The 26,484-nt window shown below is 38.9% G+C and overlaps 1 protein-coding gene across 8 annotated transcripts in view; it reads right to left on the reverse strand.

The window, feature by feature from the left end:
- Positions 1-26,484, reverse strand: part of SLC44A1 (solute carrier family 44 member 1) — a 171,142-nt gene that overhangs the window by 75,000 nt on the left and 69,658 nt on the right. For all 8 annotated transcript variants that reach the window (XR_004959488.1, XM_036260915.1, XM_036260909.1 and 5 more), the window contains exons 4-5: positions 14,767-14,903; positions 1,978-2,065 (exon numbers count right to left, since the gene is read on the reverse strand). Coding sequence is in view for 7 of the 8 variants with exons in the window: in XM_036260915.1 (XP_036116808.1) it covers positions 1,978-2,065; positions 14,767-14,903 (225 nt within the window). In the remaining variant the exon portion in view is untranslated. The remainder of the gene's footprint in view (positions 1-1,977; positions 2,066-14,766; positions 14,904-26,484) is intronic.

Raw genomic sequence — 26,484 nt, forward strand, 5'->3', positions numbered from 1 at the left:
CAAAAAAGATGTGACAGGTGCTGAGGGCCATGTACCTATGTCACGTTTCGGAGCTGGTCTTCAGACATTACAAAAACAGTCACATATAGAAACAGTTCCTACATTTTTTAAGGGCTGGGTTTCTTAGGGACAGAGACTAGATATTAGTCATCTTTTTAGATTTGGTACCTAATACTAGTGTAGAACAAGGAAGTGTCCCAAGTTTTTTTATTAAAACAAATTTATTCTGTATTCTAATCCTTTTACTTGCTTGCCAAATGCTAAATGATGATATTTACAAGGTCCTAATTTACCTTCCTCCTATCAATTATTTCTTCTCCATTACTTTCCAACAGACTGAGTTCAGACAAAAGTGATAAGATACTTAGATTGTAAGGATCTTTAAATAAAGTATAAATATAGTATACTGGCAGTTTTCAGATGGTAAAGGTTCATCATTGTATCTTGGATTACTGACACAAGTGGATGACCTTGTTAGAATCCAAGTCTGTCCATCTCTAAAATCCAAGCCCCTAATATTACTGCTTTGTCTTCTAGTCAATGCCCTTAAGATGCTGTATGTGAAGTGTGAGTGTCTGTGCAGCCAAGACTAAAACACCCCAAATAACCAGAAACAGGTAGTCCTCAACATGGTAGAATCAGAGATCAGAGGCGGGGGATGATTTGCAGTATGAGCTGCCCCCACCCATATTATATAGGAGCAGAGCAACCTCATTCTCATACCAAGGCTTTCTGGTTATGCTTTTATAATACATTTATGCCTTAAAATAGAGACTCTGTACTCAAAGTATGCATTTAAAACAGGCTTTAGCAGTTCAGTAGGACATAGCTTTTCCTGTTTTTACACGGATAAATTTTCTCCAGTGACTCTATTCAAAGGACCTCTTTTATTTACTGTCAGAGCCTCCCTACTCTTCTCGAGTTTCACAAATGGAGTCTCCTTACCTGTAAGTCTAAGCACATAATTTTTAGATCCATTTCATTTTAGTATCTTTTAAAATAGTCCCTTATTTTTATGTCCAAAGGCTTTAAATTTTAACATCAATGGCAACTTAACAAGAGTAAAAGCTGAAATCAATTTAACTGATATCCTTTGTCTACTTTTCAACAGAAAATTTCAAATTCAAGTTAATACAGCACAAGTTACACCCATAAGCAATCCAAAGAAAAATGGACGTGAGTCTTAAAATTTTAACCAAGAGCTTGCTATACACTGAGTTACAATAAAAGTGGTTCAATTCAATATTCCTAGAGCAGTTGACTCAGGTCATACACGGGTAGTGATACACGCTAAGGTTCTTAAGATCAGACGTGTTCCAAATCCTATACACCTAATTCTGAGGACACAGTCTGCAATGCTTGAAAATTTATTTCCTTCCTTAAAAATCTATTTATAATTTTAAAATTTGCTTCACTTATAACTACCGTGAGATTTTTCCTTAATCCTTTTATCCATTATACACAATAAGTGCTTAATAATAAATGCTTGTTGAATAAGACCTTGGATAAGATATGCAAACAGCCCATTACAGAGAATGTACCTAAAGGATATAGCCTGAAATAAACCATGGAAAATAATCACTGTATGTTTTTTTTAATTTGCAAAGTAAAATTGAAAATGAATCCTCATTAGTATTACTAGGATGAATTTCAAAGAATCTTTGAAGATTGTGAGACTTGGCTTCTAAGTACTATAGATTTTATGATTCAGCAGTTTTGTATACTTAAAAATATGGCATGAAAAAAAAAGGGAGCCCCCCAAAAGAAATGTAAAATACCTGATAATGAGAAATGTTGTTTGCCTGTCTTTTTTAAAAGATATAAATTACATGTTGTCATTTCTACTACTACTTTTAACATTTTGATGTAAATGTATTGGACCTAGGAAACTGGTATCAAGTGACCCTTTCTCAGAATAGTTTCAAATCTACCTATAAAAACAAAAGTCACAAGTTAACAAAATACAATAAAATTTACCTCGCTGGGACTGGCAGTTTGGGGCAAAGAGAAGCTTTTGAAGATGTATATTCAGAAGGCTTTAGGTTGTAGCGACATAGTTCTGAGCCTGTTGAAAGAAAAGTTATATGTTAGCTAGCAAACAGAGTCTGAATAAATTCTTTTATTAAGGCACTTTAATTTAATTTTATATGTAAATATTAACTCAACATATACAACTTTCAAACATTATAGAATTAATAAGGATCTGATCTGGTCTATGATATCAACCCTCCATCATTTAAAACATTTCCTTTTACAGTAACATGTACACATTTTAATTAATAATATTAAAGGTCATAACAAATACTAGAGCTACCTTTATTGAGTGACTGCTGTCTGCTATATGTCAGGATAGATAGATATATAGATAATCAATTTTAACTCTAACTGACCAAACTGCATCTGGGAATGTCTCTAAACAACTGAACCAAAGAAACATGATAAAATTCTAATGTTGAAAAAACCAAGAGTTTTTGCCAGCTCTAGTGCTTCTGAGAATTAGGCCAAGCAGCCCATTCCCAAGGCTGGTTCTATCGCCCATGCAAGTTTCTCATCCCAAGAGGAGGGTTGGGATGAGGGGTAGTGAGGGGAACCTGTCCCCTCCTCCCATTATGCTAAGAACTCATAGGAAGTTACTGGTGGAATAAGTCTCGTCTCTCACCTCATAAATATTATTTATATCATTTAGTATAACTTTATAAGGCAGGTATGTATTATTAAACCCACTTTACAGAGAAGGAAATAGAGGTTAAAAGATAAGGTAAATAACTTGACCAAAATGACACACAGCTACTAAGCAGTAGATTAAACTCTAGATCTCTTTGACCACAAAACCCATACTCAGCTACATACACAGCCTCTCTTTTTTTCTGTTCTCCATTACTAACGAATTAAAATTACTGCATAGAGCACTTGTGCAATCAGATAATACAGCATCTTTTTTCTTATTTAAAAGGCAAGAAATCCTAATTAAATAAACTGAACAAAGTGATAAAATTGACAAAAGGGTCCTCAATTTTCAGATAGTTCAAAATAGCTTAAATTCAATCCTAGATTGGTTATACAACCATGTATTTCACTGACTATATGGCTAATATATATCTAAACAATACATAAAATTCAAATAAATACAGTCTACCAAATTATTGATTAGTATTTTAATGACCTGTTAATTTTGTAATATGGTAACTGAAATATTGTAAGGTTCATTGTATATAGATACTGTTAACTAGGAGAGCTAGACTATAGCCTAATTTTTCTCAGGACCTACAGCATTATATCATGTAAATTGTTTATATTTTATTAACTGATGTTCCTACCAGATTACTAATTTGGTCAAATTCTTTATTAAATACAAATAAAATAGCTTTCCATTTGTATTATAGAAACAAGGGATTATAATGTTCCACCACAGAGAAAGTGTAAAATATAATGTGAAGTGAAAATGGCGGATTTTAACACTGAAATAATTATAGAAACATGTAAAGATGTGATAAGAAACTAGAAGAAAGTATTTTTGTATTTGTTGACAGAACACAATTTGGAAGTGTTGTCCTATCAATCAAAAAAATTTTAGAAAGCCACAAAACATGTTCACTTCAGTAACGCTACCCCCAAATCAGCAACCACTTGTTGAGTGTTTAAATATGTGGGCTGTAACAGCATACTTACATAAATACATGCAGCATCTATTTTATATAAAGATAATTAAAATAATTGACCAATGTAAAATATTTTTAAAGAGATACTTGAAAGTTACATGGCACTGTTCTTCAAGTATCTTCAGTTCTTAAGACAGATTCAATAGGAAGCTAAGTTTTTGAAATGATTTTTAAGCATTCTTCTTCATTGTAATGACTGTTTAAGTTAGCAAAATATTAAAATCTAACTCTTCTGAAATTAGTCTTTCATGTGTGAAGATAATGCCACTTGATGCCACTTACAGCAATGGCAAGCAAACGTTTCTGATTAATCCCTGAAATAGTTGGGGGTCCTATTATGGAATTGCACATGAGAAAAAAGAGCAACTGTGCCAATAACTGCAGAGCACCCGGTATGATCAACTTCCTGATCTGAATTGTCAACCTATTTCTTTTAGAGTCCAAGATGGAATCGATTTGCACAATGTAAAAGGCCCTAACTAAAGCACTTTGTGTCAGAGCTGTCAAATACACAGCTCCGTCTGAATTCCGTGCACACGATCTCCACCCCCACCCTCTCTCCATTTAAAAAAAGGAGGTCAGCAGGTGCAACAGGGTTCAATTTTATAAATACTTTCCTAGGATAATGCTCAATGAAAGGATAATAGCCTTATCTCTGATGGTATTCTGGGACACAGGCCAGTACTAAATAGATCCTGTACTAAATAGATTAAAGGGAAAAGATCTTTACAATGTGTTAGTCATAACAATCCTAAGAAACCTTATACTGCTTCCTGCTCGAAGGGCTGATGGACAGAGAAGCCTCAATGAAGAACATTAAAACAACCCAGTACAGAGAACATTTTACAGTTGCTGTTTTTCTTTTCATGTTTATTTGCTAATGCATTTTCAGTGAACATTTTTAAGGCAGTATCTATCTTTTTTTTTTTTTAATAGTGGAAGTATAAACAATATTAGCACAAGAGGTCTGGTCATAAGCAGTAAGACCAAGTTGGTTTTTTTGTTAATGAAGAAAGCAGGAAAAAAACATACTTGAGTAATGAAAAGTCTAAAACAAAAAACAAAAAGCTTATCTAAACCACACTAGAGGCAATCCATGCAACTCAGCCAATGTTATTCAAATGCCATCAAAATGAATGATCTTAGGAATCTAACTTTGGTGTATAAACATTTATCTCAGTAAACGGCTTCTATAGCCCCCAGAATGTTTACTACAATTTTTCAAATGCCTTATAATATTCAATTATGTATTCTTTAGCTCAGTATCACTTACAACTCCCCTAAGAGGTTATGTTTCCATCACCACGTTCTAAACATTACAGATGAAATAAAAAAGTAATACTTCCAAGGCCTTATGAGCAATCACTGGCAAATTCAGAAACAGAATTCTTTACTTCTAGGCCACAATGCTTCTTCTGTGTCATTCCTAATAAACATAATCAGACAAGTATTCAATAAGCTCCTGGGCAAAAGATGTATTTTCCATAGATATCCCCAAAACAGCAATTTTAATAAAGCCCAAAATATTTCTATCACTCACTCTCCAAATCTGCTCTGCCTCCTCCTGTGTATTTTCAACCCTGGTTAATGGCTCCATCATCCATGAAATTCCCAAGATGAAATGTGGAAGACATCCTTTCTCTTCTTCTTTATCGACTATCCTCCCATACCACTCAAAATATGCAAGACACCAAGTCCCAACAATCAGACATTTCCATGTTGTCTCAGACCTTCATGATCTCTTACTGAGTTGGATAATCTACTCTCCCAAAAGGCGTCTCATCTCCATCCTGCACACAGCTTTCAGAATGGCCTTTGTAAAATGGCTATTCGTTGTATCACAACCCTATCCTCAGGATAAATTCCAAGCTCCATGGCTTCAAGGCCTTCCTAAATCTGGCCTCACTTTAACATAAGTAACTACTTATAATGTTGCTGTTTAACAAGCGTCTAAGCTTTTTCACATGTGGTTCCTTCTGCATGGGCTGTTCTTTCCTACTTGGTATATGAGTGACTGTTTAAGTTACACAACAATTTCTACAAAGTACTGAAGCTTCACCTCCTCCGTCAAGCCTCCTCTGACTCATCCAAAAAAAGCTATATACCGCTTAGCTCTATGATAAACTTAGCATATTATTTTTTAACATTCTGATTTATTTATCACCTCTAATTTTAGAATGTGAGCTCTTTAAGAACTGGGGCCTTATGTCCTCAAAATATCTGGAGCCCATGTCTCATGGCACATAGCACTCAAAAGCCATCTGTTGAATAAAACAGACATCCTGGTTAAAAAAAAAACACCTGGGTTTAACCTCTTATATTCTGGTGTTACATGTTATGTATAATGTCCATCTGCTTTTCACTATTCACTACAAAATATACTGTCTAAGGTAAGATTTCTCAACTTTGACAATTCTTTGTTATAGGGGGATGTCCTGTGCTCTGAAGGAAGGGTAGCAGCATCCCTGGTGTCACCCACTGGATGCCGATAGCTACCCCTAATTCCTCACCCAACTATGACATCCAAAAAGGTCTCCTAACATTGCCAAATGTTCCGGAGTAGGGATGGCAAATCACCCTTAGTTGAGAACCACTGGTCTAAAACACCAAATTATTTGAAACAAAAAGTTGGTTGTTAGAGGCAAATTCTTGCTTTAAAATTTTGTTTGATTTGCTATCATGGTAATATTTGTAGGATGTACCAAAATTAAGAGCAAAATATTCCTTAAAAAATTGATTTAGAAAATTCTAGTTAATAAAAGTTAAAACCTCTCAATACAGAACAGTTATCATCATAAAAAAAAAAATTGCATTGCCATGTGAAGTTCAATGAATTTAACTTTTGTCTCTAATTAAGAAAGCATTATATATTTATATGCTGGAAGAATTCAAGACAATTTCCAATTTCGGTTTCTAGTAACTACTGAAAAGTATGGATATCTTTGCAATTCCCAAGAAGCACCCAGTAACCAGCTGGTAGTGTGGCATTATGTCAACCACTAAGTGGCACATACTAGGTACACAATAACTATGTGCTGAGTGAATTAATTTTGGACACACATGTGCAAGACTTCTACTAGGTATTACAGAAGACAAAGAGAAGTTTGACTATCTACTATAATGCAAGCTCCTTACATGTGAGGACTGTACCTCGTCTTTGTCTCTTTGGCACATACTTAATAAGTGCTAATTATTTGTAGAATGAGGAATTAGTTTAAATTGCATTATCAAATGTAAGGATTTTTCCCACTTTAAAAAAAAATTGAATTTACTGGGGTGACATGGGTTAATAAAATTATATAAGTTTCAGGTGTACAATTCTATAATAGATCATCTGTATATTGTATTTTGTGTTTAAAAGTCTCCTTCCATTACCATTTATCCCCCTCATACCTTCTTCTACCTCCCCCTACCTCCTTCCCTCTGGTAATCACCATGCTGTTGTCTGTGTCTGAGGTCTTTTTCCTCAATCCTTTCACCTTTTTAATTTTTCCCACTTTTTAACAATCAAGCTTCCCTTGCTGATCTCTGACTTGGAGGCAATCAAATCAGTTGCGGGGGTTGATCATTTCATTCATCATAAATGAAAACAAGTCAAATCTTATTTCACTCACCAAAAAAGAATCCATATTAACTCTGTGGTTTAAGTTATATTGTCCCTGACTAGATAATGATAATTAAAAGTCTTGTTAATATTCACACATTTTATCTAAATGGATCACATAATCTTTCAAGGTTTTCAGTGGCAAAACAATGACCTCGGAGGAAGCACCAAGCTGCATGGCTCGGCTCAAAATGTGAACATGGTCCAAATGGCAGGTCACAAAGCTCTCAAAATTTATACAAAGCACAGTACATTGAAGAAGCACTCTTCAATGGGAGTGCTTTTTGTACAAGCTGTAAATGGGGCACAAACAAAAGGGAAATAAAATTTCTGCCAGTTTCCTCCTATGCTACAGAAAACGAAATACACATTATAAAAGAGTTTGCTAGGAATCATACAAAAGGTAATAAGGAATCCATGTAAAATATTAGCATCCACTGAGAACATGCGGTTGGCCCCTGACTCAATCACAGGTTATTCTCACTTCCAAACTGTTGTGTAGAACTCAGACTGCAAGCGGAGAGAATAAAAAGTCATGCAAAGCACTTGGCCCCGTGCATGGCACAGAGCAGGTGCCGATACGTGGAATGCTGAGACAAAACACAGGGCTTACGTGTGCCGTACCTCCACAGACTTAGATGCCCATGCTGAACAATGGGGTGTGGAGCAAAGTGGTGTCTACTGGCCAGAGGTGGTGGTCGGGCCAGAATTCGAGAAGGGAGCGAAGAGGGGGAAGAACTGTCTGAGCCGACCGTATCCTCCCCTCCCTTCACCAACCGTCATGGTCTGGCTGGGTTGAGATGAAGTTTGCAGTGAAGGGAGAAGGATTATTTTCCCTCCTACAATGTACACATTATTTGAGTTTTCAAAAATAATGATAATAAAGAGGACAGAAACCTGTTCAACAGAAACTGGAGGGAAGGAAAGTTGATGGAATTCATGCTCTGCTGAAAGTAAGAACTCAGATAGGAGCTCTCCCCAGCCGGTTTCAGGTTCTCTGTAGGGAATAAGATTAGGGAAGAGGAAAAACAGGAGGGCTTAAAAGAAGAAATGGTATGAATAATCACTTGGAGAGTCTGCGTAAGCGAGAGGAATGAATAAATAAGATGAATTATTTAAGAGATGAATAAAAAGAACTGATTTCACAGCAATTCTGGTTAGATTGAAGCTAAACAATTTGCGTGCTGGTGGCAACTCACATGGATACAGAATGAGCAAAGGATATGGTGTGCTGAGAGAATGAGAAAATATCAAGTGACAATAGAGAGGGAGAGGGAAGTTCCGTCCATCATTCTTTCAGAAAACATTTATGAATAGCTACTATGTGAAGTTCTATATTAGGGCTGGGATATTCCGAGACAGAGTATGATCCAGCCCCCAGGAAATACATGTCCTACTGCAGGAAGATGATAAACAAAGTTTAATGCTGAGTCCTTGTGGTATTTGGCAACTTTAATTTTTAAAAGCAATTTTTAAATTGTTATATTCCCTAGCATCATATAGTTATGATATTTGTGTCATATATAAACTATGCACCGTACTAAAATGCACATTTGTACACCATACCACCCAACTAATATAAAATAACTTATACTTTAATATTCATCTAAAGTCTTCTGCTTGCCTTTTCAAGCTCTTTGTAAAATAGTAGCATATTATATGACCAATCTAGATGCCAGCTATTTCTTCCAAACTTTCTATTCTAGTCAGTGGTCCACAAATTTAAGTGTCCAAGAAAACAACTCTTTCTTGTCTGAAAGAAACAAAAAACTGAGGAAATATTTTATTTGCTTAGTGAATACATTTCTTACTACCAAGAGCTTTCCTTTATAAAATTTTTAAATAATTTATAAAGGTAACAGAAGGTCATAGGAATGGATGGTTGTAAGTGCTAAAAAGTACTTTCAAATGTCATGAAAACAGAGTTCTTTGAAAAGGATTTATCTTTTCATTATGGTAAGAAAAATGTTATTTTGACTTGCATTTAAAAATTACCATTTCAAATTTACTATCACTCTTTCTCTTTTATGAACATTTTAATTGTGGTAAAAATACACATAACAAAAATTTACCATCTTAACCATGTTTAAGTGTGCAGTCCAGTAGCACTAAGTACATTCACACTGTTGTGCAACCATCACCACCATCCAGCTCCAAAATTCTTCATGTCTTGCAAAGCAGAAACTCTTTATGCATAACACAAATCCTCATTCCTCTCACCCCACAGCCCTGGCAACCACCATTCTACTTTCTGTCTCTATAAATTTGACTGTTCTAAGTACTTCTTACAAGGGGAATCATACAGTATATTTGCCCTTCTGTAACTGGCTTACTTCACTTAACATAATGTCTTCAAGGTTCATCCATATTGTAGCATGTGTCAGAATTTCCTTTCTTTTTTCAAAAAACTGTGGTAAAACATACAACAAAATGTATCATCTTAAGTATTTTTTAAAATTTATTTAAAAAAATTTTTGTCTTTATTAATTTTAGAGAGAGAGGAAGGGAGAGGGAGAGAGAGAAACATCGATGAGAGAGAACATCAATTGGCCACCTCGTGCGTGCCCCACACTGAGGACTGGGCCCACAGTCTGGGCATGTGCCCTGACCAGGAATGGAGCTGGAGACCTCTTGGTGCAGGGGTCGACACTCAACCACTGAACCACACTGGCCTGGCTCATCTTAACCATTTCTTAAGTGTATAGGATAATAGCGTTAACTATCTGCACATTGTTGTTCAACAGATCTCTAGAATTTTTTCATTTTGCAAAACTAAAACTCTATACCAATTGAATACCATCTCCTCATTTCCCCATACTCTCAGCCCCTGGCAACCACCACTGACTACATTAGACACTTCATATAAGTAGAATCATGCAATATTTATCTTTTTTGTGTGACTGATTTATTTCATCTAGCATGATGTCCTTAAGGTTCATCCATGTTGTAGCATGTAACAAGATTTCCTTATTTTTTTAAGGCTAATATTTCATTGTATGTATATACAACATTTTCTTTATTCATTAACTCATCAATGGACAGGTAGGTTGCTTCTATCTCTGGGCAGAAAAATGCTGCAATAAATATAAGTCTGTGAATATCTCTTTGAAATCCTATTGTCAATTATTTTGGATATACACCTAAAAATGAGATTTCTGGATCATATAGTAATCTTTTTTTTTTTTTTTAGTTCTCATCCAAGGATATTTTCCCATCTATCTTTAAATAGAGTGTAAGGGAGACAGAGGGAGAAACATCGATGTGAAAGAGACACATTGATTGGTTGCCTCCTGCATGACCCTGACCAGGGCCAGGGACTGAACCACAACCAAGGTACATGCCCTTGACTGGAACTGAACCCACAAATCTTTAGTCTGAAGGCGATGCTCTAACCACTGAGAAAACCGGCCAGAGCAGTATCTATTTTTTTTTAAAGGATTTTATTTTTTAGAGCAGTTTAGTTACAGCAAAAGTGAGAGGAAGGTACAGAAATTTTTCCATGTACCTCCTGCCCCCACATATGTGTAGCCTCCCCTATCATCAACATCTCACACCAGAGTGTACATTTGACACGATTGATGAACCTACGTTGACACATCATAAGCACCTGAAGACCATAGTTTACATTAGGGTTCACCCTTGGTGTTGTACATTTTATGGGCATGGCCAGATATATAATGAGCTGTATCTATCATTAAAGTATATTCACTGTCCTAAAAATCCTCTGTGGTACTTCTGTTTTTAATTTTTCGAGAAACCCGATACTGTCTTCCATAGTGCGTGGACCATTGTACATTCCTACCAACAGTATATAAATTTCACTATACCTTGGCCAATATTTGTTATTTTCTGTTTTGTGGTTTTTGTTTGTTTTTTGTTTCTGATAGTAGCTACCCTATTGGGTGTGAGGTGGTATCATACGGTGCTTTTGATTTGCATTTTCCTTATGAACAGTGATGTTTAGCATCTTTTCATGTCCTTATTATTAACCATTTGTATATATTCTTTAGAGAAATGTCTGTTCAAATCCTTGTCCATTTTTTAATTAGGTTGTTTTTTGTTGTTGCTTAGTTGTAGGGGTTATTTATATATTCTGGATATTAACCCCTATCTGGATATTAGCCTTTATAAGATTTGCAAATATTTTCTCCAATTCCATGAGTTGCCTTTTCACTCTGTTGTATCCTTTGATGCACAGAAGTTTTAACTTTTGATGTAGTCCAATTTACCTATTTTTTCTTTTGTTGCTTGTGCTTTTGGTTCACATAAAAGAAATTATTTCTTTTTTCCTAATCCTCAGGCAGGGATATGTTTTTATTATGAGAGAGAGAAACATCGAATTTTTATTGGTTGCCTCCCTTTTGCTCCCAGAGAGGGGTTGAACCCACAACCTAGGTATGGAACCTAATGGGAATCGAACCCACAACCTTTTGGTATATGGGACAATGTTCCAACTAACTGCCATCCAGCCAGGGCTGAAATTAATGATTGAGATCTGTATATTTGAGGTCGAAGGGCCTGAATATCTTCTAATAGAAATATAGTTGTAATACTATATGGACACAGATAACAATAAAAATTATCTGTTCCTTCCAAATCTTTTGCACCTCAAATAATGGAAAAATAGAAGGGGAAAAAAGATAATGCAAAAAGCAGAGAAAAGAATTCTCTCAGTGACAAATGTGGTACTGAAATTAAATCCAGGTCCAATTTTATGTCACCAGCCCCAAAACAATGTAGATTATTTTGAGAAATTCAGAAACTTCAACTTAGGGTTGCTACTGAAATTAAGGAATTTAGGCCCGTGTGCCAAGGGCTTCCTCTCTGCTACAATTTTATAGTTTTTCAATTTTCTTTTTAAAATTATCTTCTCCATCTTCTATTGCTAGGTTCCTTGATGCTGCCATTCTTACTACCTTTTTAATGCCTAATCTGTTGACTCATTTTGCAAATAGCTGCCTCAAAAGCTTTAGGGTGCCTTTGTCTCTAGGTACCAGTTTAACAGGTCTGTTTTCGGAATAGTGTTTATTCATTAATGTCTGAACACCTACTTTGTGCAATACCCTGTGGGAAATACAAAGCTGCAAAACTCACAGAAGGGTCTTCATGCCAGGACCCTAATAGGCCATCCTCAGTATCCTATCACTTAGAAGGACCCTGGCCGGGAAACAAAGTGCCAGCAGGGCAGCTTGGGGCATTTCCTCCCTAGGGATCAACACAGCAGGTAATACAGCCAACAAGGAACTAGCTGTCCTTTGCCTTCCAGATGACATCAGGTTCAAGGGCCCGACTCCTATCCAGCAGGCTCAAGAGATCATGTTGGAAGACAGTTCAGGGTAAGACATATAGACTTTCATTTTATTACTTTTACCACTGATTTCTGAGCAAGGGATTAACATGACTGAAGCCTTAGGAATATTAACATGGCAGCAGTATGTAAGAGAGCTAGAAGTAGAGAGAGACTGGAGGCGGGAAGACCATTCCATTCCATTGGTGGAATAAAAATAATATCCCAACAGCAGTAGCCAACACTTTTTTTAAGCAATATGCTATTTGCCAGACACTGTTCTAATCATTTTTCATGCATTAACTCCTCATGACAGTGTTATTAGGTAGTTGGGTACATATCTTATTCCTATTTTATAGACGGGGAAACTGAGGCATGGAGTGATAAAGTAACTTGCCCTGGGTGTCACAGTTAGTAAGTGGAAGGACCAACATGTGAACCCAGATAATCTAACTCTAGAGCCCATGCACCTAACCACTCAGTGACACCACCTCCCAGAGTACATTGTACATGCTCACATTGTCTAAGAGTTTAGAAAAACTCTTAAAGAATAACTCATTCCTCCCTAAGAAACCTGATAATGACAAGGCCAATAGTTCTGCTATCAGATTCAACACATCTGAGGATGTAGTAACAGACAATGTGATCTTAAAGAGTAGTTGATACTCTTTATTCAGTGCCCACCAAGTGTCTAGTGTTCCTCATGCATCACCTCATTTAATCCTCACAACAACCTATGAGGGGGGCATTATTTGAAATCCACATTTTACCAGATGAGAACACTTAGGCTCAAAGAGCCTACACCTTCTGTCCTTCATTACAGAGCCAGTCAGTGGCAGAGCAGAATGAGAATCCAGATCCATGTCAATTCCACGCTCTTCCAACTACCTAATGCTGAGGGCATTTAGCAGTGGACAGGAATACTGCCAGTCTATTGTCTCTCTGCCCTCAGAAGGCTAGCACCCCCATCCGAAAGACTATAGAGACACACTAGCATGTGCATGTGCACACTATGTCCTGAGGCTGTTCCTCCACCCAGCTAGAAGTTATATCTGAGTCAGCCTTGGCTCAGAGAACTAGAGCTAGCCTGTGCATGTGGGCAGGACTGAGACAGCCCCGAGGGTTCCCATGCACAAAATACAAACATGAAACCTCATGGAAGTTAAAAAACACATGCTTTGAGGGCTATCAGGATGTGGCCCTCCACAAAAAGAAGTTAGAAAAAGGCCCTGGCCGGTTTGGCTCAGCGGTTAGAGCGTCGGCCTGCGCTCCGGAGAGACCCGGGTTCGGTTCCTGCTAAGGGCACGTACCTTGGTTGCAGTTTGTCCCTGGCCCTGGTTGGTCATGCGGGTGGCAGCCACTCGATGTGTCCCTTTCACGTCAATGTTTCTCTCTCTTCCTCTCTCTCCCTCCCACTCTGTCTGAACAAAAAATGGAAAAATGTCCTCAGGTGAGGATTAAAAAAAAAAAAAAGTATCTGAAGAGAACTTGGGTGAGTCACATGGAGCTGAGGATGGCACCTGGACGTCCGAAATCCAAGAGAACAGAGCCAGAGTTCAGGAAGTTGACTATGCTTGTTTTATCAGCTAATTCCCATCTGTTTGACCTCAAAGTTTCTCAAAATGTCATTCTTAGAAAAATGGTTAAGACATAATGTTAAATTAAAAAGGCAAAACACAAAATTATGTACGCCAACACACTGAAAAATGGTGGAACTTTGGTTTACACTTCATTATTTTTTTCTGAACTTTTCAATTTTCCTATAATAGACATATATTACTACATTGTTATCCAGGGGTAAAAATAAATATACTAATTAAAATACTTTAATTAACACTTAATTAAACACTCCAATCCCCCAATTTTACCTGGATGAGTCTAGTAACTCCCAAATACTCAAATAGGACACATCAAAATCACCTTAGACATTTGTTAAAAATACAAATTTCCAGCATCCAAAGACTTACTCAGAATTTCCCTGGGTGGGGCCCAGGAATCTGGAGTTTTAACAAGCTCCCTAGGTTACTATAACATTTTTATATCAAGGAGGTCCAAATGTACTTTGAGATCTCTTTTTCTTTTTAAGGTTCTTTGATGCTTCCCCCCCCCCCCCTCAACACCAGAGCAAATTTCTATTGGAATGCAAACACACCTTCTCACATCTTAACAGTGAGAATAAGTGACTGGGGTGTAGACTCAGATGCCTAAAGTCTCACCATTTTTCTCTGCAAACTTCTGAACATCACTCAGGGTTTTCAGTTCTTGTCTTGGACATGCTGCTACACACAGTGCTTCGGACTTGATCTTCCGGTTTATCAAGTCCAGATTGCATGGATCCAAAAAGAATACATACCTAAAGCATGGAGAAAAATATTGAGATACCATTTCACAGATGCATTCTGGTTCACTGCTATCTGCCTCAGCCTAAAACAGAAGAACATCTGTTCCACACTCCTTCACAGACTCACTCATAGATGCGTGCACATTCTACAAATCAAATCACAGACACATTTTTTAAAGAATAATTGCTTATAAACATATTGTTAAAAGCAGGAATGAAAAGTAACTTTAGGACTCACTTTTCGTGATCTATTTTTCTAATATTTACATTTCTGTCACGTGTATTTTATAATTAGAAATGATCTATTTTAGTTTTATTGAATAACTGATTTTAGTTTAGTTTTGTTTTTTTTGTTGTACTTGTACCAAAAATTACTAGAATATCCCAATACTGCTATATAACATGAATTATAGCTTATATGTAAACATTAGTTTACATGAAAATATAATTATATATAAAATGTCTAATTATAAAAATATATAAAACCTTAGCTAATGAATATATCATTATAAAAATGCATTAAAAATTAAATATATAAAGTTGAATGAAGATTACATGGAAATATACCAACATTTTAACTACAGTCATCTCTGGGTATTAGAATAAAGTAATTTTAATTTTCTTTCTTTTACTTTTTAGAAATTTCATTGTCTAGAACAATGGTTCTCAGCCTTCCTAATACCACAACCCTTTAATACAGTTCCTCACGTTGCGGTGACCCCCGACCATAAAATTATTTTCATTGCTACTTCATGACTGTAATTTTCCTACTGTTATGTCTTAGGTGACCCCTGTGAAAGGGTCATTCGACCCCCAAAGGGGTCGCAACCCACAGGCTGAGAACTACTGGTCTAGAAGAAATGAAAATTACGTTTGATTGAGAAGTATAATGAACATTATTTATTAAAATGGTCCAGTTCATATAAGCAAAAGAATCCACAAATTGTAAATTATCTGTTTTGTACACTGTACATTTATATTTTAGAAAAGGGAAGATTAATTAGCAGTTACATTAAAGCAGTTTTTGTAATGTTATAAAGTAGAAGAGATGACAAAGATTGCAGACACTATCATCTGCCCAAGGAGAAAGTAAGAGCCGGAGCCAAGCATTCTTAACTGAGATAAGCAATGTCTAACGCTACGACTCAAAGGAGGGGAGCACAGTGAGAAACGCTCTCATGCAAAGTAATAGCTAAAGAACCCCCAGCCCTGGGTTCAGTTCTACTGGGTCCATGGAAAGTTAATCAAGCATCTGCCAATAGCCTTTCCCATACTGTTAAAGTCTGTTGCTATACAAACTATGACACAAATCAGGAAATATAACAAAATATAAGAATTGGGTGAGAAAACTGAAGAGCAAAAATATAAAGTCAATTGAAACCTATAGAATTATATTAACCAATGTCACCCCAATAAATTTAATTAAAAATATATAAAGTCAAGACATGTGTGGGGACAAACAATATAAAGGAACACCAGAAGAGAATTAAATAGAAAAAGAAAAGTATGCGTGTGTGGAGTGGGACCAGAGAGGCCTCTGCAGGTGGAGTAACTGTCCACCGCACACGGCAGTGGGTGGAGCAGAGGGCCCGGAGCTCAGGGGGAGGTGCAGGCATAAGCTGCAAACCACCAAACTGAATAAACTTTCTTGTGTAACCTTGTTTGTGACTCCAATACCATGAGTGTTCTACACAGACAGAAAGAAAAGAAGCCAGGCAGAAAGATGTGGTCTGAAAGTGGGATTCACAGGCTGCTTCTGTGGCTGAAGACAAAAAACTGGTGCACAGAGAAAACCTTGTGCAGGCCTGTAGGTGGAAACATCGCTCCCTTACTAACTCTCTCCATCTGTCCTGTACATCTTACTGAGCAGGCCCATGCCTGGGACCCTGGGCAACAACCACATGAAGCCAGCCCCTGGCCAGGGAACACTCAGACACTTGAGGAAGCTGGCTACCACTAATAATAATACTGTTAACAATAAAATCAAAATAATGGTAGCTAACATTTGTTGAATACTTACTATGTACCAGGTACTGTATTAAACGCTTTACACATATTAACTCATTTATCCTCACAACAACCCTGTTTTATGCTTTTGCAGGCGAAGGTGGGTGGGTAGGCAGTGGAACTGGGTGGGGAGAGGAGTTAAATGCACAGTTCTAAGTGATGAGCAATGCCTTGAGAAATACCTGGAGAGACCACATGATGGTAGAATAGTAAGTTTGGGGAAAAGAAGAGAAAGCCAGAGGCTTCCAGGGCCTTGTCGCTGGATCAATGGCCGTGCCTTTCATTGCCTTGTCTGACTGTCCTGCAGGCTTCTGCCCAAACTAGGGCCCAAAGTGGCCTCATTATATTTCCAACCTCTTTTATACCTTAAAGCACATGACCTTGATTTGTCACAGTGACCAGGTAGCAGCCTTATACTTCACTGGGGTTCAGATCAATCTGAGCTTGCTTTTTGGCTCTCTTTCTAAACAGTTGTCTGACCTTGGGAAATGTATTTCTTCTTCTGAGCCTCAGCTTCCTTATATGTAGAACTGCATGCCACATGCTTTATAGTTTGTTGCAGTGTTATTGGTAATGTACATAAAGCACCTAACATGCAGTATCTATGTGGTGATCATATCATTAAGGAAACTAACTTTCACAAAGTTTACATTTGATAACAAGGCACTAAATTCAACACTCTCTGATATGGACATAAAACAGGACTGACTGCTAATATTCAACTTCCATTTGAAAGAAAAATCTGTGTAGGAATATTCATGACTGTCAGGTCACTGGCCTTGATAAGGACCAAGGGGGCCCCCAGGACTGGTCCAATATAAGGAGAAATGTACAGAGGGGGAGAATTCTACAATGACTATAACAGGGTAAAATGGACACTGCGCATTTTTTAGCGTGTTTATGGTTTGTATGAATCTACTTCAACAGAACTAAAAAAAAAAGTTTGTTTTAAATGGTATCCTCAGGAAATATACTCATATACATACATAAACCATTACACTCAAAACCATGACCCACCTCCACAGTCTAAAAACATAGTAAATTTAATTCCTTACACATTTCACATATTCAAAGGCACATACACACAAAACACATGTGTGCACACACCCACACAATGTTTTAAAAAATTTATAGGTGTTAGATTCAGATTCTATTAATGCTGATTGGATGTTTGGATGCTGGGAACTGTCCCCTTCATGACTTTATTTGATCCTCACAACAACGTTATGAGAGAGAAGCCATCACCATTCCACAGAAGACAAAGCTGAGACCCTGAGAGATGAACTACATAGCCCAAGAAAGCTAGTAGGTGCCACAACATGAATTCAAATCTAATCTTTCAGAGTCTGAGTTTCATTGTTTCTAATCTGCTCTGTTCTCTAAATATTTCCTACAAGCACAATTAATACATTTAACTGTTCTATATTAACTTTGCATATTATTTACAGCATCCTGAAGTTTATCCAGTCCACGGCAACATGTTTATAAGTAGTTAGATTTTAACTAATTAGTATTTAGCTAAGTATTTCAGTGTAGAAAAAGTGCTTGCGTCAAATGAACTTATGACTCATTAAAAACCGCACTTTCTTGCGTTTTGATTTGAAAATGCCCTTATCTAGGCAAATAAATCCTGAGGTTCAGTTTTCACTTCTAACAAAATGAACTATATGTGACAATTTTATTGTTTTGAAGTGAAATAAATACCCAGCTCTCAAATTAGCATGGCATTGGCAGATTATGTTAACTAACAAATCCACTGATGAGTGTTTTTCAACTGAGAGGGGGACAGACACCAGGTGAGAGGCTATAGAACATTCTAGAGAGGTTTCTTCAAACTCTCAGCCTACTTTCACTCTGCCACCAGGCAAACGGCTGGGAAAGGGATGGGCATATGAATTCTGAAAAAGCATCTCCAGCAACTGAGTCCACCTCGGCCCCTCGGCCCCATCCTTTCACGGTGGAGACCCATTGTCACAGATAACCCATAAACCTAAGTTAAAAGTAAATTTTCATTGCTATCCTCACTAGATCTCTTTCTAGACCTATTAATAACTTAAAAACAGCTTTGTTGAAGCTTCACATCCTTTAGGAGTTGGAATGAATAAATACCACACGCAGGAATTAAGGAAGGAAGAGAAGCAACAAGAGAGAAGTGCTCCAGAAACTAAACAACCTGGACACCTGCAGACACTGGAATACACAACACGCACCCCGCAGGATCACATGATACTGAGAAGAGCATTTTTGCAAAGAGAATTGCAAAACAGCTTAAGTGAGCTTTGCTCTCCAAAGTTAAGAAAATGAAGGAAAATGCTTGGACTAAACTGCAGAGCAAACATTATAGAGTTTGGCAGTTGAGGTATATAAATATCTACTGTAGACAAAATAATAATAATGAAAAAAAGACAAAACAATAAAATAAAGCAAACCAACAAAAGAAACAAAGAAAAAAATGTATTACAGTCAAGGTGGTGTCTGGGAATTATCGAAGGGGAGAAAAACACAAATTCATTTTAAATGGAAATTCTTGAAATAAAATAACAAATAGGCAGGAGAGGAGAGATACCTAAATAGGATGCCTATCTAGCCCTGGCCAGTTGGTTGGAACATTGTCCTGTACACCAAAAGGTAGTGGGTTCGATCCCTCGTTGGGGCATGTGAGGGAGGCAACCAATCGATGTTTCTCTCTCTCTCTCTCTCTTCTCACCCCCCCCCCAAAAGTAATTTTTAAAAAAGTCTATCTACTCTGCAAACTCAAGGGGACAGACGCCCTAAAGATAAAAACAGGGTGACGAGGCAATAGACAGGCAGAAAAGCACAGAGGCTCAGAAAAAGGGACAAGAGGCAGAGAAAAGGGAGACCTTTAAAGCTGTTATCAAAGCAAGAAGATAACACTGAAAGATCTGATGCAGATAAAGTCACTGGAGAAGGTTCAAAACGCACTTAAATTTTTATTTTGCTTTCACCTTCTTCACGGAACACAGGGCAAGGCAAAGAAAGTACGATTTACCACAAATTTACTTTGGGCCACAAAGCATCCTAGGCGCTGTCCTCAACAAGAGGGAACTGAGGCTTACAAATTCGGCAACTGACTTGAACCCTGAGGAGACTGACTCCCAAATGTTGCTCTCTCCACCACGGCCATCCCAATTCAAACTGGGAAGCGAGAATAAATGCAATGGAGAGTCAGCTATAGACCCATCAAGTCAGCTGATTAAATTGGGTCAATCCGTTGGGACCCTAGAGCAGACAAAGCCCTTCCTGGACATGACAGTGCTGCCCCACTATAAGGATTAAACAGGATGACATGAAAAGCATTCACTCAACAAACATTACGAAGTGTTTACTATGTGCCTGCTGCTAGGCAAGACCCTGGGGATATGAAATTCATAAAAAAAAAAAAACAATTCTTGAATGCAACCAACTTACAGTCTAGAGAAGAAAAGACAAAAATAGAGTCATTTCAACATCCTGTGCTATGTGACAAGGTTGAGATGGCAGAGGGAACAGCACCCTTCTGCACAGAGGATAAGGGGTTCGAGGGAGCAATATGGAGCAGGAGGCGGTATCTAAGCCACATTTTGAAAGGGAGCGGGAATTTTCCAACAGATAGGGAAGGGTGCATTCGAGGCAGAGGAAGCTGCATGTGTAAAAGCACAGCAACATGAAAGAGCATTATTCAAGGAACTGCAAGTAATTTGATGAGGTGAACGATGGGATGGGCCACCAAAGGGCTATGCACCAAGGAGAAGCAGAGGACAGAAGAGGGAGCCATCCTTGGAGCCTGGAGGATCTTACAGCTCGATTCCATTAGGCCACATACTTTCAAATGGCCAAGGCACAGTGGTGGCCTGGTACAGCCAGCCCCTCGGGTTGAAGGCCAGAATGGAGAAGGCTGGGGCACCAAGAGCGCGCCTCCAGAGATGAGCCTTTGCTGTTTAACTGCCTCCTGCTGCCATGGCAACTCTCTGCGGCAGGGCACTTTGGAGAAAAAGGTGGCAAGCAGATCCTAGGTCTGCTGGCCGCCTCCTGCCGAATTTGGCTGCTCTCCTCTCTAATCAGGAGAGAAGCACTAAAGTGGGGAAGCTGGCTGAAACGTCCCTCCCCCGCCTTCTGCTTGAGTGATTCCTGACACGTGCTGTCCCCAGAGGGGAATAAAAAAGGAGTCTGATCATTTCTCTAATTATTACCTCATATCAATTTACAATTCATGGCCCCTTTCCACAGAGTACAGTGCTGCCAGTGAATCATACCAACAGGAAAAACACAACCACCTAACAGGGGCTTCTGCTATCACTAAATATACACTGCAGAGAACTGGGCCCTGGACACCACCCGCGGTGGAATTTTGCCAAGAGAAGGCCTCTGACTTCCTGTGTGGATGCCAGCAAGGCAATTCCGGCCATCCCATCGGGTGGGACCCAACTGCCCCAGGAAGGGCGATGTACAAAGATAGAACTATGGGGGCTGGCACACTGACATTGGTAAAACCCAAACTAACCCAACCCAACTAACGGCAACACATAATCTACTAACGCTTTGTTGGTCCTCAACTTCCCAGAACAAAGCTAAGGGAGAGAGAAAAACAAATTGAGAGCAGTAACTTGTCTCTAAAACTATAACTCTAGCCCTGGCTGGTTGGCTCAGCTGTTAGAGCCTGTGGACCAATGAGGCCCGGGTTCCATTCCAGCTCAGGGCACGTGCCTCGGTTGCGGTTCCTCCTGGGCCCTGGCCGGGGTCGTGCAGGAGGCAACCAGTTGATGTGTCTTTCTCACATCGATGTTTCTCTCTCTCCCTCCACCCCCTAATCTGTCTAAAGATAAATGGAAAAATATCCTCAGGTGAGGATAAAAAAGCAAACCAATAAAAAACCCTATAACTCTAGATGGCGGCTGAGAGAGCGGTACAATGTTCATAATGCCCGAGACTGCAAACACAGTCCCGAGGACAGAAGGAAAGGACTGACGGGAGCCAGACCCACGGGGTCGATGACAGTCATGTCCCACTTTCCCACCGCCTCCCGAATCCCAAGGAGGAAATGCAAAAATGTCCTGAGAAAGTGGTGGCAGTTGTTAAAGAAATGCCTACACAGGCACCCCCCCACCCCAACCGCCAAAGAAGCAACTGAAGCCTGCACACATGGCCACCTTCTACCTTAGCACCTCCACAGCCCTTGATTCACAGGGGACCGCTAAGAAGAGAAACTTTCATAGGCTTTTCTGGTAAATTCATAGCATTGTGAGCTGAAAACAACTTAAAACTGTGGAGGAAGCCCAGGGGTCAGTTAAGACACCCACTGGCAGAGAACGTTTACCCTCACCTCCCATTGGTCCCCTTTCTGTTTCTCCAGCACTCTGGCACACTCTCACCTTGGGGACTCTGCACTCCTACCTGCCCTATAACTCTTGATTTCTCTCCTTGGCGGTCACCTGCCTGAGATAGGCAGCACGCGAGTGTTAGCTCTCGCCGGCTTCAAGTCCTCACTCAGAAGTCACCTTCTCAATGACCGGCCACAGCCACCCTACCTGAAAGTCCTTATCCATCTTTCCTGCTTTATTATTGGTTTCTCCTCGGTACTCACACTCACTAGCACCCTGCACAGTGTATTTATCTGTTTAGTGTCTGTCTCCACAGGTAGAATACCGGCTCCTCGGAGGCAGAGATGTTGGACTGTCTAATTATTCATCACTACGTCCCAGACCCTCAAATAGTGCCTGGAATAAGGAAGACGCGCCCTTTCTATTTGTTGAATTAATAAATGGATGGTAATTGTGTAAGATTTTGCCAAGTGAGGAAGAGGTGGATGGAAGTTAAGGAAGAAGATATATTAGGTAGAACGAAATACTCTCATTCTTCTGACAGAAATTTATTAACATCTCTGCCAAGTGCAGGGCTAAATAAGCACTAGAGAAACCATGATAAATAAGACCAACACAAACAAGTGTCTCCCTTCCCAGCACTGACAGTCTGGAGAGTAGAGAGGCAATTACAAAACAGTGTGCATGTGAAACAGCAGAGAAAAGAGGAGGCATCAAAAGGGCCCCATGAATGGAGAGTCAGGGTAGGAGTCCAGAAGAAGTTAAATCTAAAGCCAGGACCTACAGAATGAGTAAGAGTTAGCAAGCTGTGGAGGAATGAAGCTGGGAGCAGGGAGGGACAGGGCATGCACCGGCTTATAAAGTGCGAGCAGTGTCACCGAGAAAATGAGACTGTCGGGATGGTTGAGATGGACTGTGATGACCGACACCGATGGCTGAACACGCAAGCTGGAGCCTGATCATGTAGGGCCTTGTAAATGGTATTTTAAAAATAGTAGGAAGTTTGGAGTTCATCCTAAAGATACTGGGAAGCCACTGAGAGTTCATCAGCTGCAATGTGGAAACTGAATTGAAGGTGAGCAAGAAGGTAAGGAGATTGTTCAGGAAGCTACTGAATTTCTACCAAGAAATGATGGCTTGGACTAGAGTGGAATGGGAATGAAAAGGAGATTTCAGCCCTGGCTGGTTTGGCTCAGCGGTTAGAGCGTCGGCCCGCGGTTCAGTTCCCACTAAGGGCACGTACCTCGGTTACAGTTTGTCCCCGACCCCGGCTGGGTTTGTGTGGGAGTCAGCCACTCGATGTGTTCCTTTCACGTCAATGTTTCTCTCTTTCTCTCTCTTCCTCCTACTCTGTCTGAGCAAAAATGGAAAAATGTCTTCAGGTGAGGATAAAAAAAAAAAAAGAAAAGAAAAGGAGATTTCAAAAGCATTTAGGCACAATTTAAAAAACTTGATGGCTAATTATATGCAGAAGGGAAAGAATAAATTAAGAATGACGCTTAGCATCTGATTTAGATCAGGGTGGCTAGGGCATTCTGGTGTGGACCTGTGTTGTGTTCACAAAGACAGGGGAACTCAGGAGGAAAAGTAGAACATAAAAAGAATAAAGATCACGTTCCAATGTTAGACTGTTTGAATCTGGGGTATCTGTGGAGAATCCAAGTAGACCTAGACGGTTGGCTATAGCATGCTAGCAGGAGATAGAGATTTTGGAATTATCAACATATAAAAATGATAACCTCACCCCTGGGAATGCATGAGATCACCAAAGAGAGTCTTATCTTGGGTGAAATCTGTGACCCTTCTGAAATTGCAAGCAAAATTTCATGTGCAAATTCACATGGAGTTTTCTAGAGAGAGACTTCATACTTCATAGCTTTGAAAAGATTGTCAAGGGCCCCAAAGAAATTAAAATGAAGAATAAAGACAAGCAAGGAGCCAAAAGAGATACTAACACTGCAAAACAAAGGCATGAAACGAAATGCATGGAGCAAAAAGAAAGAAGGGTTGGGGGAGAGTTTAACCAAAGAACTTATATGCACATATGCATAACCCATGGACACAGACAATGGTGTAGTGAAGGCCTGGGGGGGGGGGGGGGTAGGCAGGAGTGGGGTGAAAGGGGTCATTGGGAGGAAAAGGAGAGATAGCTGCACTGCTTTCAACAGTAAAAACAAATTTAAAAATAAAAAGAAACGATTCTCCTATTTAGCTACAGCAACTCTCTGCTCCTTATACATTTATGTACTATAAAGCAAGAAATAATTGCCAGAATGGTAACCAAATGTCAGACATCAAATTGTGTTCCTCATACTAAACTGAGACAAGAAAGCAAATTAAAACACCTTTCAAAAATATTTCACAAGCGCCACAAGAAAGAAAAGGCTTTCTATTTAATCTAGTAAAACTGAAAGAACACCCCTAACTCCAAGTGCACTGCCAATACTACATGTTCCAGCATGTATACTGAGAAATATCTGCTAAGAACCAACAGCCAGAGATTTACTTTTCTTTTCAGTTCAACAGCTTTATTGACATATAATTTACATACCATAAAATTCACCTATAAACTGTACAATTCAGTTCAATGTTTTTTTTTTATCCTCACCCAAGGACATTCTTTGATATTTTGTTCAAATAGAGTGGGAGGGGGAGAGAGAGAGAGAGAAACATCGATGTGAAAGGGACACATCGAGTGGTCACCACCCACACGACCCAACCAGGGCCGGGGACAAACTGCAACCGAGGTACATGCCCTTAGCAGGAACCGAACCTGGGTCTCTCCAGACCGTAGGCCGACGCTCTAACCGCTGAGCCAAACCAGCCAGGGTCAGTTCAATTTTTTTAAGTATATTTTACCGAGTTGTTCATTCATTTTCATTATCTAATTTTAGAACATTTAGTTACCCCCAAAAGAAACCTCATACCCATTGGCAGTCACCCCCCACCCCTTCCTCCCACTCCCTAACCGCCAGCCCTAAGAAACCACTAATCTATTTTCTGTCTCCACAGATTGCCTGTTCTGGACAGGCAATCATATATATGGTCTTTGTGACCACCTTCCTTTACTTAGCATAATGTTTTCAAGGTTCATCTATGTTGTAGCATTTATCAGTATTTCATGCCTTCATAAGGCTGAATAATATTCCATTGCATGGATATATCACAGTTAGTTTATCCATGGATCAGCTAGTACACATTTGTGTTGTTTTCCCTTTTTGGCAATTGTGAATGATGCTCCTCTGAACGTCTGCATACAAGTCTTTGTATGGACATATGTTTTTTATTTCTCTTGGGTAGGTACCAAGGAATAAAATTGCTGAGTCATATGATAATTTTATGTTTACTATTTTAAGGAATTGCCATATACTTTTCTAGACCAGGTGCACCAATTTTATGTTCCCAGCAGCAATGTACGAGGAATCCAATTTCTCTTCATCCTTGTCAACACTTGTAACTATATATCTTTATTATTATTATTATAACTATACTAATGGATGTGAAGGGGTAACTCATTGTGGGTTTGATTTGCCCTTCCTTGATGACCAATGATGTTGAGCATCCTTTCATATGCTTGTTGGCCATTCAGCTCTCGTCTTTAGAGAAATGTCCATTTAAATCCTTCACCCATCATAGGTTTCTGTTTAATCTTTGAGAAAGACAGAATAAGGCAGAGACAGGCACTAGATAATGTCACAACATTATGAAAAAATAAGGATAAAAGTAGAGAGAAAACGAGCACTCGGGAGGTAGGAGTCGAAGGACCTGAGGTACAGGAACTGTTCCAGTGGGCGAAGACCACACAAGCTGGAAAGAGGTGTGGTCAGAATGGGGAATTCTTCAACAATTAGTTTGAATTGATTTTATAGGTGGAGCAAAGGTGATGACATACGGGCGATGGCAAAGAGTGAGTCCCGCAAGCCCCCACTGAGAAGAAATAAATTTAAACAGTTCCCAGGGCTGGAGTGACAATCAATGAGACAATACATGACAGTGCTTTGTAAATGACGCGAAGGCAAAGTTGGTTAAAATAGTAGCTGTGTTTGCCCATCTGGGTTAAAAAGGGAAGAAGTAACTTTGATAAGTAACTTTGAGACTTATTTTGGAAGATGACAATAATGATGATGATAATAATAAATAGTGGTTAACATGTATGGTTCCAGGCAATGTGCTAAGGAGTATGCATCGTTTATCATATTAATTCTCCTAAACACCCTAGCAAGTAAGTACTACTATTATTCTCATTTTACAAATGAAGATCTTTAGGC

Source organism: Molossus molossus, unplaced genomic scaffold (genome assembly GCF_014108415.1).
Source record: "Molossus molossus isolate mMolMol1 unplaced genomic scaffold, mMolMol1.p scaffold_m16_p_14, whole genome shotgun sequence".
Lineage (NCBI taxonomy): Eukaryota > Metazoa > Chordata > Mammalia > Chiroptera > Molossidae > Molossus > Molossus molossus.